At 42.8% G+C, this 18,219-nt stretch overlaps 1 protein-coding gene and 1 pseudogene across 1 annotated transcript in view; both read right to left on the bottom strand.

The window, feature by feature from the left end:
• Window positions 1-17,423, bottom strand: part of LOC147612710 (T-complex protein 1 subunit zeta 1) — a 44,324-nt gene extending 26,901 nt beyond the window's left edge. Inside the window, exons 1-6 of the mRNA XM_086783284.1 lie at window positions 17,058-17,423; window positions 16,085-16,148; window positions 15,635-15,770; window positions 5,597-5,748; window positions 5,235-5,282; window positions 4,906-4,998 (exon numbers count right to left, since the gene is read on the bottom strand). Coding sequence (XP_086639410.1) covers window positions 4,906-4,998; window positions 5,235-5,282; window positions 5,597-5,748; window positions 15,635-15,770; window positions 16,085-16,148; window positions 17,058-17,191 — 627 coding nt within the window. The 5' untranslated portion in view covers window positions 17,192-17,423. The remainder of the gene's footprint in view (window positions 1-4,905; window positions 4,999-5,234; window positions 5,283-5,596; window positions 5,749-15,634; window positions 15,771-16,084; window positions 16,149-17,057) is intronic.
• LOC147612711 (uncharacterized) lies at window positions 10,530-11,276 on the bottom strand (annotated as a pseudogene).
• Window positions 17,424-18,219: the final 796 nt, after the last annotated feature.

Raw genomic sequence — 18,219 nt, 5'->3', positions numbered from 1 at the left:
AAGGTATCCTCGTAGTCGATGCTTGGCCGCTGAGCATAACCTTTAGCCACAAGTCTGGCTTTGTGTTTGTCCACCGACCCATCTGACGCATATGACTGACCGTTTCGACGGCTTCGGTACCAACTCCCATGTGTTGTGCTTCTCGATGGCATCAAGTTCGACCTACATGGCTTTCCTCCAAGTATCCTATGAGAGGGCTTCCTTGACGGAAGTGGGCTCATTGTCCCGCATAATACGAGACATCAGAGCATAGTTTACCTCAAGAAGCTCCGCTGGATTGCTTTTGTCTGGGACTCTGCGTGATCTTCGAGGGCCGTCCTCTGTGGTCCACCCGGAGGGTAACTCCGTGACACCTGACTCCCGAAGGGTGTCTTAACAACCACCTAGGTACTCAAACAGATCGTGGAGCCTCCTGCTGTTGCGGGGGCTCTACTCTAGCTGTGGGCTCAACCTCCTGTGCTGACTGAGGTTGATCAACTGGAGCAATGGTCTGGGAATCATCATCAGACTCTTCTGGATCTCCAAGAAGTGGCGGCTCCTCGACAGTGGAAACTAGAACATGCTCATCAAAGACCACATCCCGGCTGACAACAATCTCGTTCCTGTCTGGATCATACAATCTGTATCCCTTGGAAAGAGAATTATACCCCACAAATATAAGCTTGCGGGATTTGGAGTCAAGCTTCCCCCTCTGCTTCTTCGAAGTATGTACATACGCATCACTCCCAAAAACAGGGAAGTGCGAGACATCAAGTTTCCTGCCAAAGTATGCCTCAAACGGAGTCATATTAGGTACTTTAGTTGTCGGAGATCGGTTAAGGGTATGGACAGCCGTTGCCACAGCCTCTCCCCAAAGTGGACGAGGAAGATCACGATGCTCCAGCATGGTCCTCGCCATCTCCACCACAGTCTTGTTTTTGCATTCTACAACTCCATTCTCCGAAGGCGATCCTGTATTGGCAAGTTGCCTCTTGATGCCATGATCTGCACAAAATCTAAGAAATACAGTCGAGGAGAATTCACCTCCTTTGTCAGCCCTGAGAGTCTTTACCTGCAATCCAGACTCTTTCTCCACCATCACGTGCCAATCCTTGAACCGTGCAAAAGCTTGGTCCTTCTATGAAAGAAAGTAGACCCACCTGAATCTCGTCTAGTCATCAAAAAAGCAACATAAAATAGAGAGATCCTCCCAATGATGTTGTCTGCTGAGGTCCACACAAGTCAATGTGTATCAACTCCAATGGTTTCGAAGCCAACCTACTAGCCTGCTTAGGAAAGGATTCCCTGTGCTGCTTCCCACGTATGCAAGAACTGCAACATCCTTGCCTGCTGCCAACATCTGGCAAGCAAACCACCATCTGGTCTCGGAAGGCTCGCCGCAGTGCATCCACATTTAAGTCGCCAAAACGAAAGCACCACAGATCTCCGACCTGAGAACCTATCAACGAGGAGAGTGCAGAGCGCTTGTAGATACCATTCTCCACACCGCCTTCCCAAACAACCTGGCCAGTCTCACGGTCCCGTAGAGCAACTAAATGCTCCTCAAATTCCACCCAAAAGCCAATCTTGCATACTTCATGCACTGACAAAAGATGAAAACCCAGAGCAAGGACATAAAGAACACGGGAAGCATGCTTGCCCCCCTTGCCGTCGGGAATAATCTCCATCCGGCCCTCACTGTGTATCGGAATAGTGGAGTTGTCGCCAGTGAAAATGCGACCTAACTGCCGTTTCAGATCCAAAAAGAAGTCACGGGACGGAGTCATGTGCCTGGAAGCACCACTGTCAAGAATCCATTCCCGGGTATCCTCTGCAGTGAAGCCAACTGCCTCCTCGCTCGAAGATGATGAAGCATCGGAGTCCATCATCTCTAAGTGCACAAATGCAAGAGTCTTTGCAACTGAGGCTGAAGAATTAGCACTCTTCCTAGTCCGCTTAGGACACTTCCTCCAATAGTGGCCTTTCTCGCCACAATCATTGCAAGATCGTTCGGCCTTCAGCTTCTCTCGTTCTGTGTCGGGCTTCTTCTCAAAGGACTCCTCCGGTGAAGCCTTCCCTTTGCCCTTGTTGTTATTCCGGCCTTTCGACCATTGGCCAGTTAAGGCCTTCAAACCTCCGCTGTGAGGAGGGTTCGTGAAACGTTCCTCTTGGTCCAAGACCATGGGCACAAGCTCCTCCCAGGTAATGATGCTGAGCCTACCACTCGTAATCAAAGAGGAGTAAAAAGCGGAATACTGAGCAGGCAAGTGGGACAGCAAAGTAATGGCCATGTCTTCAGATGATATCTCCTTCCCAGCTTGGAGGGCTTCCTACTGAAGGGCCTGCAGCTTGTTAATGTGCTCCCGCATTGTCGATGACTTTGCAGGGTTCATAAACCGCATCTGCACTTCCAAGGATATCCTCTTCATGGGTGATACCTGGTTATAAAGAGAAGCCAACTGCTGCCATATGCCTCTAGCCAGCGTCATGTGCTTTACGTGATTGATCACTTGTGGTGTGCAATTGAGGAAAATAAATGACCGGACCCTGGCGTTGACACGATCCCACATCTGTGCCTGTGCCTCTCGGTCCTTCTTCATCGACAGTAACTCCCCTTCCTCGGCTTCCGGCCGTGAAACCCCGATGGACGATGAAATCAACAAGGTCATATGACTCCAGCACAAACTCCATCATAACCTTCCAGATGCCGTAATTGTTTCCGTCCAACTAACGGTCTACTGGGAACTAGAAACATGGGGAGAGTCGGGATCTTCACATGCTTCTCAGCCACCTCTAACAAATCTGCCATCGCGGGGATGTAACTGAAAAAGGGTGGGTGGGTGGGAAAAAAAACTCTAAACCTGTGCAAGTGGCTGTCCAGTACCTTAGCCTGCCTTCCTCTTGCAACTTCTCTTCCCGAACAGTCCAAACAGTCCACCAATCAGCAACGTAACTATCCCCCTCTTGCTCAAAAAACTCCCAAGATCTATCAAGAGCCTAGGGCTCTGATACCATGTCAAAATACGCAACGGAAATGATAACCAAACTTGAGACCACAAGAGCAAGTAGAGTGCAGAAAATAGACAGCACAAGAAAGACAAAGACATAGGTGTGTAACTCTTCTCTATACACAAGATCCCGAGGAAAACTAAATGAATACAATGTGGGAATTATGGGGCCTATTTATATGGCCTCATGAGTGCACTCGGCCAGCGCATAATGTTCCACCAGCCCTTGATGACTGGGCACAGCCAGTCGGCCAGCAGAGAAAAACACCACGACCCCTCCTAATCAAGTCGGCCAGCTCCAGGTACACAAGAGTGCAGTCGGCCAGCATCAAAGGCTCCTGCCAGCCTGTGGCATCCACCCACACCATGGAAAAAAGGGGGAAAAATACGGGGAGTGAGGAAAAATGATAAAACACCTATACAGGGCGGGCACACCCACAACAGAGGCCCTGGTGTCTGATTAAGACAGGAGGTGACTTCTAACAGGAATGCACCCTCAATTCTGAAAATTAATGAAGTATTAGGGTTTAATGCTTTGAAGCCCCAAATGTACCTTAGCAATGATATTTGTACTTGATTTGCACCTTTGTACTAATGTTGCAGAATGTTGAGTTGCAAGTGCTTGCTTGGACTATTCTTCTTCTCTCTCTACACGTCAGGCTGCAACACAACAGGAGGTACGACTAGACAAAGCTTCACGGGTACCGACTTGTTGGTGGACAGCAACGCATAGATGGGGGCAGCAGCATGCGCATCAAATGGCAAGGGTTGCAACAAAATGCAATGGCGGACAACATTGGGAGGATAGAACCATGCTCTAATACCATGTTGGATATGGTGGAGCTTGAGTTGCAGGCTATGGAGGTTGAAAAACAAACATGGCTGAAGCTTAAGCATAGACAATGAAAGCTTAAGGAGAGAAATGTTAGAATACACTCTACAGAGAGAGACTAGCACGAGTCAATGATGGGATAGTCGAGTGTTTATTTCAATGAAAGTACAAGACCTTTATAGGCCCAAAGATTCTTCTTGTCACATCACACATATTATTGCGATCCGTCTAAGAGGTGGTTCACACACATACACAAACATACAAGTGTCCTCTCTAAGAGGTGGTTCACATGCACAAGTAAGATGTCACCAATTGGCCGACCATTTGGTCCGTCTCCAGTTTTTGCATCTCGTTCACTTGAGGCCAGGCCGGTGTCTCATATGAAAAGGCCAGTATTTTGCTGACATGGACAGGAGCCAGACTAGTGCCACCCATGTGTTAGCAGGATGGTGTCGTATGGACGGGAGCCAGACTGGTGCCACCCGTGTATGACCTGGACTGTGTTTCTTTTAACTCTATTTAAGTAAGCTATGGGTCTTTTGATGTGGCATTACTCATAATTGAATACAGGCAATCCAAAGCTATCCTCTGTTAGCAAGACCGTCACTCCCATTTTGCATTACCTGGCTCCTCAGATACTGATGAAGCCAAGTTATAGATTCATGTTCTGCTGTAAACTCCAGATCTGTAAACCTTCCTTTGTGGGGCTTTTCGTTAACTTAACTTTATAACTCTATGGTGCTGGGCAAAGCATCTAATATAAATAGTATTTTTCCCCCAAAAAAAAGGATACCTAAAATTAACACACCCTTCACAAGCAACTGGGATCATATCAAACTCCCAAACATTTACATTATAAAAAACCTAAAAAGTAATCGAACTTTCTAGTTCAACTAACTTTAACTAGAAAAGAAGGTAACCTTTGATGCATAGATGCTCAATGCATTTTGGAATTTTCAAAGCTAGAGGACAGTAAGTGCATAATCAAAACGACATAAAAAAACCATGCTTGTTTCTAACTTAAGATTCCCACATGCCATTTAAAATTTTACAACAATCACATTAAAAGAAGTTTGTGTGTAATACCAGTCTTGTGTCAGTGTCGAGCCTATGCTTCATGTGCATTATCTCTACCATGAACAAGTCTATAGCCTCAGCTGGCTTGCGAATGCAAAGGACCTGTCATAACATCCACATACACATCAAGAACATCCCTCCCTTCCTCCCATTAGCATCATACACAGATGATAGAAATACTCTTAAAAACAAATACTAAAGACTCATATTGCAATCAAATAAAATCACTAATTGATCAGATTGTTTAAGCATACTTTACAATGAACAACATCTGAAACAAAAAAAAAAACAAAGAAAGAACCATTCTAAGCAGTGTCGGGTCTTTTGCAGAGTTTTACCGCATTCACAATTATGTCTGTTAATTGATCTGCAAGAGCTTCATAAACCTACCCAAAAAAACAAAATTGTGTTAATTCAAGTTGACAAGTGCCACCTTCGTCATCTGTGAAAACACATTCATTAAGAAGGGCATTAAAGCATCACATTGCAGCCAAAAAGAAGAAGCAACCAACTTGCATAGAAAACTCAAAACCTTTATATAGATCAAAAGAGAAGCATTGGGGTTTGAAAGGTCACAGAACCTTAAAATCTTTTCAGCTCTCAAAAAGATATTCTACATTGTACTAGGTGGTAAAGTGCTTATAATAGGAATGCAACAACGCAATGGCATCCAAGAGCCTTGGTGTAGAGGCAAGACTACCTTAGTCCTCAAGGTTGTTCTAGCAACCATTTTCAATATCTCCTTATCCGGCGAGTCGCCCATTACTACTGGAGTTTTGAAATTTTCCAAAAACTCTAAAGTTGCCTTTTTTGCAATTTCAAAACCATCCACTAGTACACGTGGATGCATCCCTGCATAATAGAAAAAATAATCAAAAATCATGTTATAATTTCTAAGAGATCTCTCTCTCTCTCTCTCTCTCTCTCTCTCTCTCTCTCTCTCTCTACTCATAGCAAACTATTGACATCTCTAGCCTTCTTGTATCACCCATGATGGACATCCTAGGTGGGCCCTTGCCTAGCATACAAGGTTGATTGACTGTTTTTATTCAGCTCTCCCATATCCCATCACTTATTGTACCCTATACCTGGCATAGTAGGATCAGATTTTTGGATATGGAGCAGGAAGAGCTGCATACTTCTAAAAAAGACTGGGTGGAGGTAGTGAAGAGACACAAACCCCTGCAAAGCATTATACATGAGATCCTAGAGGAGGAAAAATGCAGGAAAACCGGGTACCTTCATGTGCAGGTACGCGGACTGCCAGTGGAAACTTCTCCCAAGGCAGATGCTCTACCAAATGCTGGGCGTATAGGGGAACCACCCCCCCCCCCCTTCACAGACACAAACAACAAGGAAGGACATGACATGAGAACAGCCCCATATCATCATCAGTTTCCCCGACGTCACTAGCAGACAGACTTTCTTGGATAGGCAGGCTGCCTCAAGGGCACACAAGTTTATATAGGGGATGGTGTCACCCCGGCTCAGGTGGCACACCAGAAGGAAGCGATGGTGACAGTTCATGGGGCCTGCAAAGCAGGCAAGTGGGCTCTGTACAGAGATGATCGGATCATTATCACTGTGCATCACCCCAAATAGGGGCACAGGGCCTATGAGACAAACACCTGAGGGTAGCAGTATGGAACTGCAATGGCACCCAATGGTCAACCGTCAGATCCAAGAGGTTTGAGCAAGCTCTCACAAGCAAGGATGTCATTTTCTATACAGAGACTCATCAGAGCCCTGAGAGGGGTTTATCATACATAGCCGAGTTCGAGTGGGAGTCAACTTTCCAAGGCAAGACCCGCACATCAAGAGTACGTGGCTCAGGAGGAGTAGCTCTCCTTTTTAGACCCAACCTCTTAGCAGATTCTTAGCATCCTCTGGAAGGATGAGGAAATCCTGTATCACCGGCTACAGCTTATAGCCTTATTGGGAATAGAGTCATCTACATTGTTGTGTTATTCTACACCAATCCATTCCTGTTACGCCGCGCAGCATAGCCAATCACTGTACTTACCATTACATGGGGGTATTATGGAGTTCTCACAGCCAGGGGAAGTCCTCTTGCTCGGGGACTTCAACGCCAGGACAAGGAGTCGCCACGTGACACTATTTGATCCGGACGACCCTATCAAGCTACAAGAGCTGGACACCGCTGACTCGGGTTAGAGAGAACATCACAGGACCGTGAGGTCACGGTATATGGGAGACAATTCCTAGAGCTAGAAGGTGCACATGGTCTTGTTATCTATAGCGGGATGTCACGATGGCCCTCCTCCATCGCCCTCAATTGCTTCACGTACTCAAGAAGTACAAGCACCGAGGCTACTTGATGGAATCTCCGGCTTTGGCACACCTCCCCGACTTCTCAATCCCGCCACCCCCCTTTGAAGCAGACCACGCTCTCTTTCACTCTTACTTGCACGCCACCCATCCCCCTGTCATCACCCCCCATCTCACATTACACTCACATCCATGTTGATCATGAACTTGACCCTGTTTACTCCAACCACATCCACCGCCACCTCTAGGATGTGAGTCCTTTGGGACCCCTACCTGCCCACTCATCACAGTTCACCAACATTCTCCACACACATGTCAACTTCTTTCATCTGCACATGTCGGTTTACCGCCAATTTTATGCAATTGATCTGTTGGAACGTCGAGCCACACCCTCCCGTCTTCTTACACATGAGATACGCATTGGGCAAATCACGAAGTGCCAACCACAACAGATTTCTCAGCGCCTCAGCGCTTCCTCTATCATATCCCCCATTAGCCACCTCTACCTTCTTCACAAAGGGCATGGTCCTCAAGGCCATCCGTAGACTGGGTAATGAGTGGGCCTAGGATCAGGAGGGACTCATTGCTAAGTACTTCCCATGTGCCGATGATATCCCCGGTGCCTACCAGCCTGCATGTCCAATAGAGCCCTTTGTGAAGGAGTTCCACCCTCTTGGCCCACTAACACCATCATCCCCATCCTCAAAACCGGAGATCCACTTGATCCTAATAACCACAAGACAATCATGATTGGCCACACATTGGCCAAACTCTATGATTTTGCTAGTGGGGAAACACGGTTGTCTATCACCCACTCTTTTTGGCCTCCTCTATATAGATGAGATCTCAAGCTTTATTGACAAATTAGGCACGGCTGATTCCACATTGGCAAGTATACTGATCCCTACTCTATGCAGATGACATTGTCATCCTTTCAAATTCAGCCGAGGGGCTTAAGAGACATTTGGATGCCTTACCGGATTTTTGCACTCAACAAGACCTCACTGTTAACCTTGGTAAAACCAAGGTAATGGTCTTCAATACCTCCTGCCCCTTCACATCCAAATTGAGCTTCAAATATAGAGGGGATCCTATGGGGATTGTCTCATTCTATATCTACCTTGGTGACACTTTTAGTAGCCCACGCTTCACCATAGTCCCCACAGCACATGCCAGAGTGACGGAGATATGCAGCCTTGCGCTTACTTGGGCAGCCGTGCTTTCAAGCACATTTCCAAGAGCCCAGGATGAAGGGTTGGCTTTTTGACACCCTCGTCACACCAACCTAGATGTATGGAGCAGCTTTCTGGGGGCCAATTTTATCTTTGATGAGGATTGGCAGCGAGTTGAGAGACACAAAGTCGTGATGTTCTCTCGTATGATCCACAACAAACCAACAATCCCACACAAGATTATCTTGACAGAGTTTGTTGCAACCCCGATGGAGTGCTCCAGACAGCTAGCACTTGAGAACCACCCTAGAATGTGGAATCCCCAAGTTTCCATCTACTTCTCAAGATATGGGCTCCACATGGACCGCCTCCCACCCCTTCAACACAATTTGAACTCCCCTTTTCTCCAGCTCTCTCATGAGGACACCAACCGGGTTATCCGATTAGGTCTTCTCATCCTCTACACCCACTGCACATGGATCACACCTTTGGATCTCCCACCAAGGATGCACTTCTACAGAGATCACTTCCTCAAGCTCATTGAGGATGAAACCATCCTACAACTGGGCTACTTGAGTGTTCACATGTCCCATGCCATGTGGATTGCCATTAATAAGATACGAGTTTCATCCCACCACCTCAAAGTGGAGACAAGGAGAGCTCAACACATCTTCAGAGCCGGGGAGCTCATACAGAGACCAAGGAGGAGAGGACCTGCTCATTATACCACAAAGGTTGAGACAAAGGAGCTTTACATGCGTCGTTGCGCAATATACTATGAGATCCACGGGAGGTTTGAAGGTTTCCCTTGTGTTCCATGAGTGAGGGGTTCGGCCCACTTTCAAGGATCATTGACTTCCTAGACCAGTGCTGCCTCGGGCTCTCTCTACTCAAGCTCCGCAAACACAAGAACGCATTCTTGAGAGAGCTTTGGTCCCCCCCCCCTCCCTCGCCAACCATCCATCACCAACTTCTTCCAAACCCGTGAGGAGGACACCCACACAATGGATCATGCGGACCCACCTAGAGTTATTGCGGACCCACCTCACTGGAGAGTAGTTATCTCGGACTTGGCATGCACACTTCAACGTGCCCGGCGCCTATGGCCCCCCGGACGACAACCACAATCCACTCATCACTTCCAAATCCAAGACATGCTCCACCACCATAGAGCTACCTTTCCACGTGACGTAATGGCTCAAGGAGACCTCTCAACCATACTCATTAGCCCCATGCTTGATATATTGGAGAGTGGCAGACCATCTATTGGGGACTGATGCTCCTCTCATGTTTCATGTTCCCTGCATTCCATGATGAGATTTTCATGGACATTTTTGTATCACTCCAGTGAGGAAGTTTTGATTTTTCTCTTTTATTTTATTTTATGTTCCATGATGAGATATGCCATGGACATTATTGTATCACTCCAGTGAGGAAGTTTTGATTTTTCTCTTTTATTTTATTTTATGTTCCATGATGAGATATGCCATGGACATTATTGTATCACTTGAAATCTCTTGGTCAAGAAGTTTCAAAAGGAAAAAAATCCACATTTTTTAAACTTTTTTTTTTGCTTTTTTTTCCTTCAAGAGATCCTTTCGTAGAGCAACTTGGGGCCTCTCCTTCTCCTCCTCTTTCTCTCCTTCCTTCCCCTCTTCTTCTCCTTTCTCCCTTCTTCCACTTCCTCTCCTTCTTTGTCTAAGAGCTAGAACCAAACATTAAGCTAAACTTTAAAAACGACTTCGACACAAAAGTGCAACCATTAACTCCAATGTCTTCATCTCAGTGCCCAAGAGTAAGTGCAGGTTTGTATAAGGTTAGTCCAAAAGAACGTGCTTTATAAAACCAATGAACTGAGTTTCTATCACTCTCCGGAGGTGATGGACATACTCAACCATGATAGAGACTAGCACTCAAAGTCTGCTCTTAAGGTATAACAACGAAGAATCACAAAACATAGAAAAGAACCAAACTAAGCATAGTCACAGGGAATGGGCATTTCTAGACTCGGGAATGTTGGGGATGGCAGCATCTTCCCGTTCCCATTCCCGTCCCATGTCACTCTATAGTCACAGGGAATGGCCATTCTCAATCTTTTCCGTCCTCGTTCCCCATCCCCATTTCGCGTCCCATGTGACTATGAAACTAAGTCTATATTAAGCTAAAGCGAGAAAGAATTACAAAAAGACTAAACAAGGCCTACTCTAAGTTAAAACAACAAACCCTACTCTAAGCTAGAACAAGCCACTTTTACAAAAAAGAGCAATGAATTATGAATTAAGTGGGCTTTTCAGCTCCCCACTCCTATAAAACTTACTCCTTATCATTTTAAACATTCCAAAAGCTGAAATACCAAAGATAAACTTACTACGATTCATGAAAGAACGAACCTTTTTCAAAATCTTATTGAAACTATAACCTTTTTCGATAACCAACAAAATAAGATGGCATGATTGAGAGATAAAGGCAAATTTAGTAGAGCAAAGACAAGAGAATCTAAAAAGTTGAGAGTAGATAACACCATACTTAGCTATATCAGAAATATTGAAAGAAAAGTGTGGCATCCGAATGATCTTTAAGTTAGCATATTCAAGTTGTAAGCGTTTGTCATAAATATCTACTATGAAGCCTGAAGATGATTGAGTGATCTTAAGGTCTAAAAAAGCACAACTATCGCTATTCGAGTTTTGCAAAATTCCTTGGGATAGATCCCTCCACCTAAGGAATTTGGACTGATATACAAAAACTCTTGAAAGGAAGGAATGTCTGGAACAAAGAGGTCATCTACAAAACATCTCACATGACAAAGTTTGTGAAGAAAGACTGGACAAGTATTAGGATAATAAGGTGTTCCATAAAATCAAACTCATAAGTAAAAAGATAAAAATTAGCAAGAAAGACGGCACAATTGGTACCCATGGGAATACCAATTACTTGCTTAAATAAAGAGTTGCCTAAGGATATATAAAGGTTATCTAGGAGAAAATCTAATCAAGTACAAATGTCATCTTGGTCTACAATTTTGGTGAATCTTTTCTTTCTCTCATCTACATCTTGATTTGTACTTTTTAACCAAGAAAAATCAAAATGCAAAGCTGACTTTTCTACTAATAAAGCCTTGCATCTATCCTTTTCTAATCTATAGGCAAAAACTTTCGTCATAAGGGATCTATTCCTTACACGTAAGTCTTCTAAGTCTAGTTTGGTGTATAAGGTCATGAAGTCGAAGGTTTGTAGGCATAAAGGAGACAACTTTCCAGCCAAGCTCCGAGAGGAGTTAAAGAATTTCAAGACAGGAACTACTCCTACAGAGTCTTGTAAGACCCAACTCGTGTTTGTAGGCACGTCAACATCTTTAAGAAGAGTTTTCCAAAGGTCATGGACACTAGGTAAAATGGCTTAGCAATGACTAAGCCATTTAGAAACATCCGTCAGAGATGTATTGCAAGAAGCAGCTATGAACCTAGGCTTTATAGGATTCTTATGAAACTTCCAAACTATATACAAAAAAGGCAAAGTAGGGTTGCACTTGAAACCAAACGATTTACAAAAATCTTGGTGTTTCAAGATAACGTCTTGAGAAGAAAGTGAACAGCTAGAATCTAGAATAAGTCTGAGAGGAAGAATTCACTTCACTTAACAAACATTCTAAGTAAAACTTTTTACAAGTAAAAACAAAATTGTTAGAACACTACTCTACGTAGGAAATAACAAAATCTCGATGAAATTTCTTGAGAGCAACTAAATCACTAGAAGATAAACAATTGCTAACAGAGGGAGTACTCTTTGAACAAAATTTCGTGAGTTTCTTAGAGACCTTTCTCAAAATAGTAGCTTTCCAATGAGAAAAAATGCCTTGAACTCCTAAAGATTCTTCTAGCTTGACTACAAAACTAGATATGCCCTCTTCTATGGCCTTAAGAAGACAAGAGTCGATTGAAGAAGAAAGTCTAAATTTAGTGCCTTTAGAAAAGAGCTCTTCGAGCGTATGAGAAGGACGACGGGAGCAATCTGCAATGACCACATGTCCTAAAGACTCCTCCACAACTGAAGAGAAGACAACCTTCCTACAAGGGCATTCAGTTCTAAGAATGGCTGATTTATTGTCCTCTTTCAAGTTTCTCCCAATATCACTATAATTGAAAGCTTTTTGACCTAAGGTTTTTACATATTTGAAAGCTACTAAAGGATGATTCCAAACTTTTCTAACACAAGGGGAAAGAGCTTCCATAACCTCAAGGGATTATAAAATAGAGCTCAATCCGATTTTATCTAGATCAAGAGAGGTAAAGATAGTAATCAATAAATCTTTCCTAATAACTAAGGAATGGCTAAGGGTAGAGCATTTAGACTTCAAAAACTTGCCTAACAGTAATCTTAATTGGGTACTATGAAAACTACTAATATCTAGATCAATAAAAGAAAAGTTTTCAAGGGTATAAAGGAGTTTAAAAAGAATTTTGACATTATACATGTCAAAAACTCGTAAAGAGAACTTGCCCAAACTTAAGAACACCAATCTCCGTTTATAGTCTCTATAAACAAAAATTATATTGTTAGATGAACTAACCTCGTCTATCCTAGAGTTAGAAGTGTTTGCTATTTCTATGCTAGGAGTATTGACTTGTTCTAAGGTTGAAATTCTAGGAAAGGTCAAGGAAGGAAAGGGATGAGAAGGTTGTTTAGGATGCCTTTTCCACAACATAGGGGTTTTGTATACCTAGATGAATCCAAGAACATGCCCAAATTCACCTTTTAGGAACGTGCATGTTATATACTCATGGTCATAGTTCATAACATACATTTAGCAAACATATACGCATTCTGGTATGCAAGAATGTTTTGAGTATGTTTCAATCCCGGGCCGAGTAACATACGTGACCAATATAATACCTCATAGAAAGGACGAGATTTAGACAAGTAGATACAAATATACATTGTCAACTCAAGCTCTCCAAGTTCCATTATAAAAACTTACAAAGTTACAGCTTACAAGTTACATAAATGCTCATTGCGTGGACCGATTTTCGATTAAAAAAACGTAGCAACTTTCAAAAAACGTAAAACCTTAGAAAAGCATTTTTTAAATAAAGTAAGTATGAAAGACAAGTTTCAAACGCGTATGTTGCAAACGTTTGCTTCATGAAGCAAACGCGAATGTTATGAACTATGCTCATGGTGGTCAACCCACAAGACTATATAACTATCAACTCCATTATGTATGTATGTATGTATGTATGTATATACCTAGATGAACATGCCCAAATTCACCTTATAAGAATGTATGTATGTATGTATGTATACACATGCACGCATGTGTGTGTGTGTGTGTGTGCGTGTGTGTGTGTGTGTGTGTGTGTGTGTAATTTTTTGAAACCTATGGTTTTTTTAGCAACAGATGAAACCTTTCGAAAAAAAAGCCTTCGAAACCTCGAAACATTTCTTGCGACTATGCTAGATAAAAGAACAAGCTCATAAGATTCACAAAGAAAAAATTCAACCACCAAGAGAGTTTTGCATATAAATTGATGAAAATCTTGAATGCAAAGGACAAAGAAGTCATTTATATAGCGTCTCAGAAACACAAGGAAGAATAGAGGCATAAGCTATAACTATATGTCCCAAAGAATTATCAACAAAGACAGTAAGCTTATAACAACTTCAATATGTACCAACGGCGCTTACAAGGCTGTTGATTCTTCTCTCAGCTCTAGTTGGGTTTTTTTAATCATGTTTTTTCCTGTTCCTAACGCTTCCTGGACACATTGTAATGCTTTTGGTCTCATAGACCCTTTGGTCTTTAGTAAACATTAAATAGAACTTTCTCTCTCTCATTATGCAAGGTATGTGACATGGAAGAAATTAAGACTTGAGCATGTATATACATACCTAGATGAATCCAGGAACATGCCCAAATCCAACTTTTAGGAACATGCATGTTATATACTCATGGTACCTTCGTACTGAGTTTCTGTCAAACCTCCAGATATGCAAAGCAAACTCAGCCATAATGAAGCCTAGCACTAAGGGAAGTAGCAAATAGAAAAAATTAGTACAGCAAATAAGTAGTTGATAGGGTAAATGCACCGCTAAAGATAGAAAGAATAAGCACAATATCAACTGGCCACAACTCTGACGAAAACTTCACAATGTGAAATCTCCATGTCCGCTAATACGGCTGAATTAAATACCTAGATGAATCCAAGAACATGCCCAAATTCACCTTTTAGGAACGTGCATGTTATATACTCATCGTAGTCAACCCACAAGACTATATAACTATCAACTCCATTATGCATAGTATGGACTAGATACTACGACATTCCCACTAACGTCATCAATGCCCAATAGTGGGTGTAGAACTCTGTATCAAGATACGATCACAAACGCACTCCACACACACACACACACACACACATAAGAGCATATATTCACACAAAGGCCTTCATACTGAGTTTCTGTCAAACCTCCGGAGATGCAGGGCAAACTCAACCATAATGAAGCCTAGTACTAAGGGAAGTAGCAAATAGAAAAAATTAGTGCAGCAAATAAGTAGTTGATAGGGCAAATGCACCACTAAAGATAGAAAGAATAAGCACAATATCAACTGGCCGCAACTCGGACGAATATCAACTCGGCTGTATCTTCACTTACAGTATCTATTCATAAAAGGGTTTGGTCTTCATCGCCCAATCAGAAGTACAAGGACCATAGATTTAAACCCAAGTACATTGGCAGGCAAGCGAGCAGATAGATTGATTGATTGATAGTTGGATTGACAGGGGTGCGTGCACCCCATAAACACGCTTCCCTCCCCCTAACCAGGTGATGTGCTGAGAAACTAACCAAAATTAAAAGGAGTCCACCTCTTAATTTCAGAAACAAGGCAAGACTCACACTCACTTCCTTACAATGCATCAAGGGGTCTACTCAGATGCTAAAATACTCAAGATACTCATATGTCAATTTTGTTGACAATATACCAAACCAACTTGCATGTGCTACACTTCTGACACAAGTTAAGTGGTGAAGTTGACTAGCAAATCTTTGTTATCAGTTTAAAATACAAGGAAAGGAAAAAGAGGGAGATTTTATGTGAAACTACTTTCTCAAGCCACTCATGGAATATCATACCACTTCAAGAAAAGCTTGTGATAGCTATCAAGAAGGTGAGTTAAATATGCTAATCAAAAAACAAGTCCGTTCAGCATAACAAATTTTACACATCTTATCACTGCAGAGGCTCTCTGAGGCAGAACTCAAGAAGGAAAGTGCACCTTCTGATATGTAGCGCTCTGCCTGTTTCATAAGCTCACCAATGAAAAGAACAGTCGAGGTGGTCCCATCTCCGCTAATGTCATCTTGTGCCACTGCAGTTCGGGCAATCATTATCGCTGTAGGATTTTGAATTTGCTGCATGTAGCGCAAAATCTACTTAGATCCAAACATATAGCAAAGAGAAAACAACACAAAATAACACCAATCATGACATCCCAAAAGAAAGCAAAAATAGAGTTGTGTCACAACAAAACAATGTTGTTCAGGAGTTCTTTCACCCCAGCTTTTTTTGTGAGCTTTTTAAAAATTGTGTAGGTTCCAAAGAAGCACAATACATTTCCAAACAAATCATAAATTATAACTTCTATGAAGTCCATCTTTAACACAAATGACTAAAAACCTCCTATTTTTGACAGGTGGATAAAGATTGAAAGTTCAATGCTTCATACCATTTCCTTAAGAAGTGTGTTTCCATCTTTTGTCAACCTTATGTCTCCAGAACCTCCAACTAACCTGAAAAAAATTGTGTCCCATAAAAACCATAAGGGCTTCACAAGATTTGAACCATGACGAGGCACCTTTAAATCAACAATTGAGAAACAATCGTAAATGGTAAAAATGCATGGTGAAGCTTTAGAAAACTCAGCCATGCCCGCATTACGATCCTTGACATGCATAGCAGACAGCTGTTTTGCAGACTTAGCAAGTCTGATGGTGTGATGGCTCCAATATAGAAGACAATAGGTGGAGGAGAAGTAAGGGCCAGCTTAAACATATGATTTAAGCCAAGGATCTCCCAAGACGTCAGCAGCTCTATGCGATTTCTGGTTCACAAAGTGCTTAAAAACTGGGGTTTTCATATAGTGGAATTGGTGCCCTGACACTCTGTTGGTAGGTATTCTGGTGTTGGCTTCTGTACCCTGGTGGTTGTTGTGCCTTCTGTTTGTCCTTCTAAACTGCTGCTTTCCTCCCTCCCATCAGAATAAGAGCTGAGAAGCTTCAAATACTAGTCTCTTTGTCATGAACGCAGAGGCATTATACTCGCTGAATTGGACTGCTCAAAATCGGGTTTTATGGCAGATCTAAAGCTGATCTTATCACTTGCATGTGGAGATTTTATTGCAGGCTCTTACAAAGCTTCGCATGCTCAGGATCGACCCACTCGGGACATCCGTCATCATCACAACACTGACCAGTTGCAAATGCTCACAGGTTGTAGATAAGACCCAACATGTTTGAGGTAAAAATATGTAGGCTTCTCATAACAACCATATGCACGTCAGGCCACCAGAACTAAAAAAGCAAGTGCCAGAAAGCAGGCACATCGTAAGGTCCAGAAAAACAACATCCAGAAGCTAAAAAGCAGCACATCAATTGATACCAGAAAGATTTCCAAAAAAAAAAGACATAAACAGCACTTACATCTTGATGGTGCCCTTGGGGCCTAGGTTGGTTTTGAGAACTTCTTGCAAGCCTTTGGCAGCATTGATGTTCATGGAGAGGGCAGCAACCTTGTTGAGAGTCTCTGCGTTGGGATTGAGGAGCCGGATCGCCATCTTCTTGCTGCTTCAGAAAGGTCGGAAGAACCCTATGCAACAGAAACACAGACGAATGAGAAGACCCTAACCCTAACCCTAGCACACAGGAAGACGAGCAACACAGCGTGCTCGTGTGTGTTCGGGAGAGTTCGCGCGCTTTGTCGGGGATGCGGGAAAGAAACCCCAAACCTCTCACATGTAACTTTTATTTCTGTTTTTTTTTTGTAAAACGTGTACCCTAGAATTCAAATCTAAATAAATAATTCATTAAAGTATTTATACTAGAGGCCTATGTGTCTCCTAACAAAGCTTGGTTCCAATTTACAACTTCTTGAGTGCCTACCCTCGAGCCAACTTTGAACTAAATAAATAATTCATTAAAGTATTTATACTAGAGGCCTATGTGTCTCCTAACAAAGCTTTGTTCCAATTTACAACTTCTTGAGTGCCTACTCTCGAGCCAACTTTGAACCCCTTTTCATATAGGGCCAACTAGCATTTCTCGAAGAGGTGGAAGACACTTACGAGTCAATTTTGCACAATGGAGAGAGGGTTTGAACCTTTATGCAATTTTGAATGGAGCTTATATTGCAATTCTCTTCACAATAACAAATTGTATCGAGTGAGTTACTTTCCAAACAGCCATGCAGAGATCAGGTCCTTGGTTTGCCATTTTGATGCCATCTTTTCAATCCAGTATGTCCCCATCCCATCTCTCTCTAGTTCCCAATCAATGGCTTGCCCCTTGAGCACTAAGTGGGCCAATTGCTGAAGATTGAATCTATAGCTTCCCTTAAGAAGGCATAGTTTGTCTTTGAGGATGGGTGGTCGTTATGTTAGTATCAGTATGAACCAAGTTATGGCTATCCTTTGAGTGCCATGCATGGGTTAGGTTGGTCATCTGCTCTATCCAACTCTTTAGACTATAGCTAGAGATCTCTCTTTGTGGGGGACAACTAAAGCAAGTGATGCAGTAGGAGAGATTTTGAGTGTATGCATGGATAAATTAGGGTTACATTCTATCTAGATCTACTCTTTATTAAATT

The sequence above is a fragment of the Cibotium barometz genome, chromosome 45 (assembly GCF_041138505.1).
Source record: "Cibotium barometz isolate CiBa-2024 chromosome 45, ASM4113850v1, whole genome shotgun sequence".
NCBI lineage: Eukaryota > Viridiplantae > Streptophyta > Polypodiopsida > Cyatheales > Cibotiaceae > Cibotium > Cibotium barometz.
Note: the sequence above shows the minus strand (reverse complement) of the source record. Positions and strands in the feature narration are given on the sequence as shown.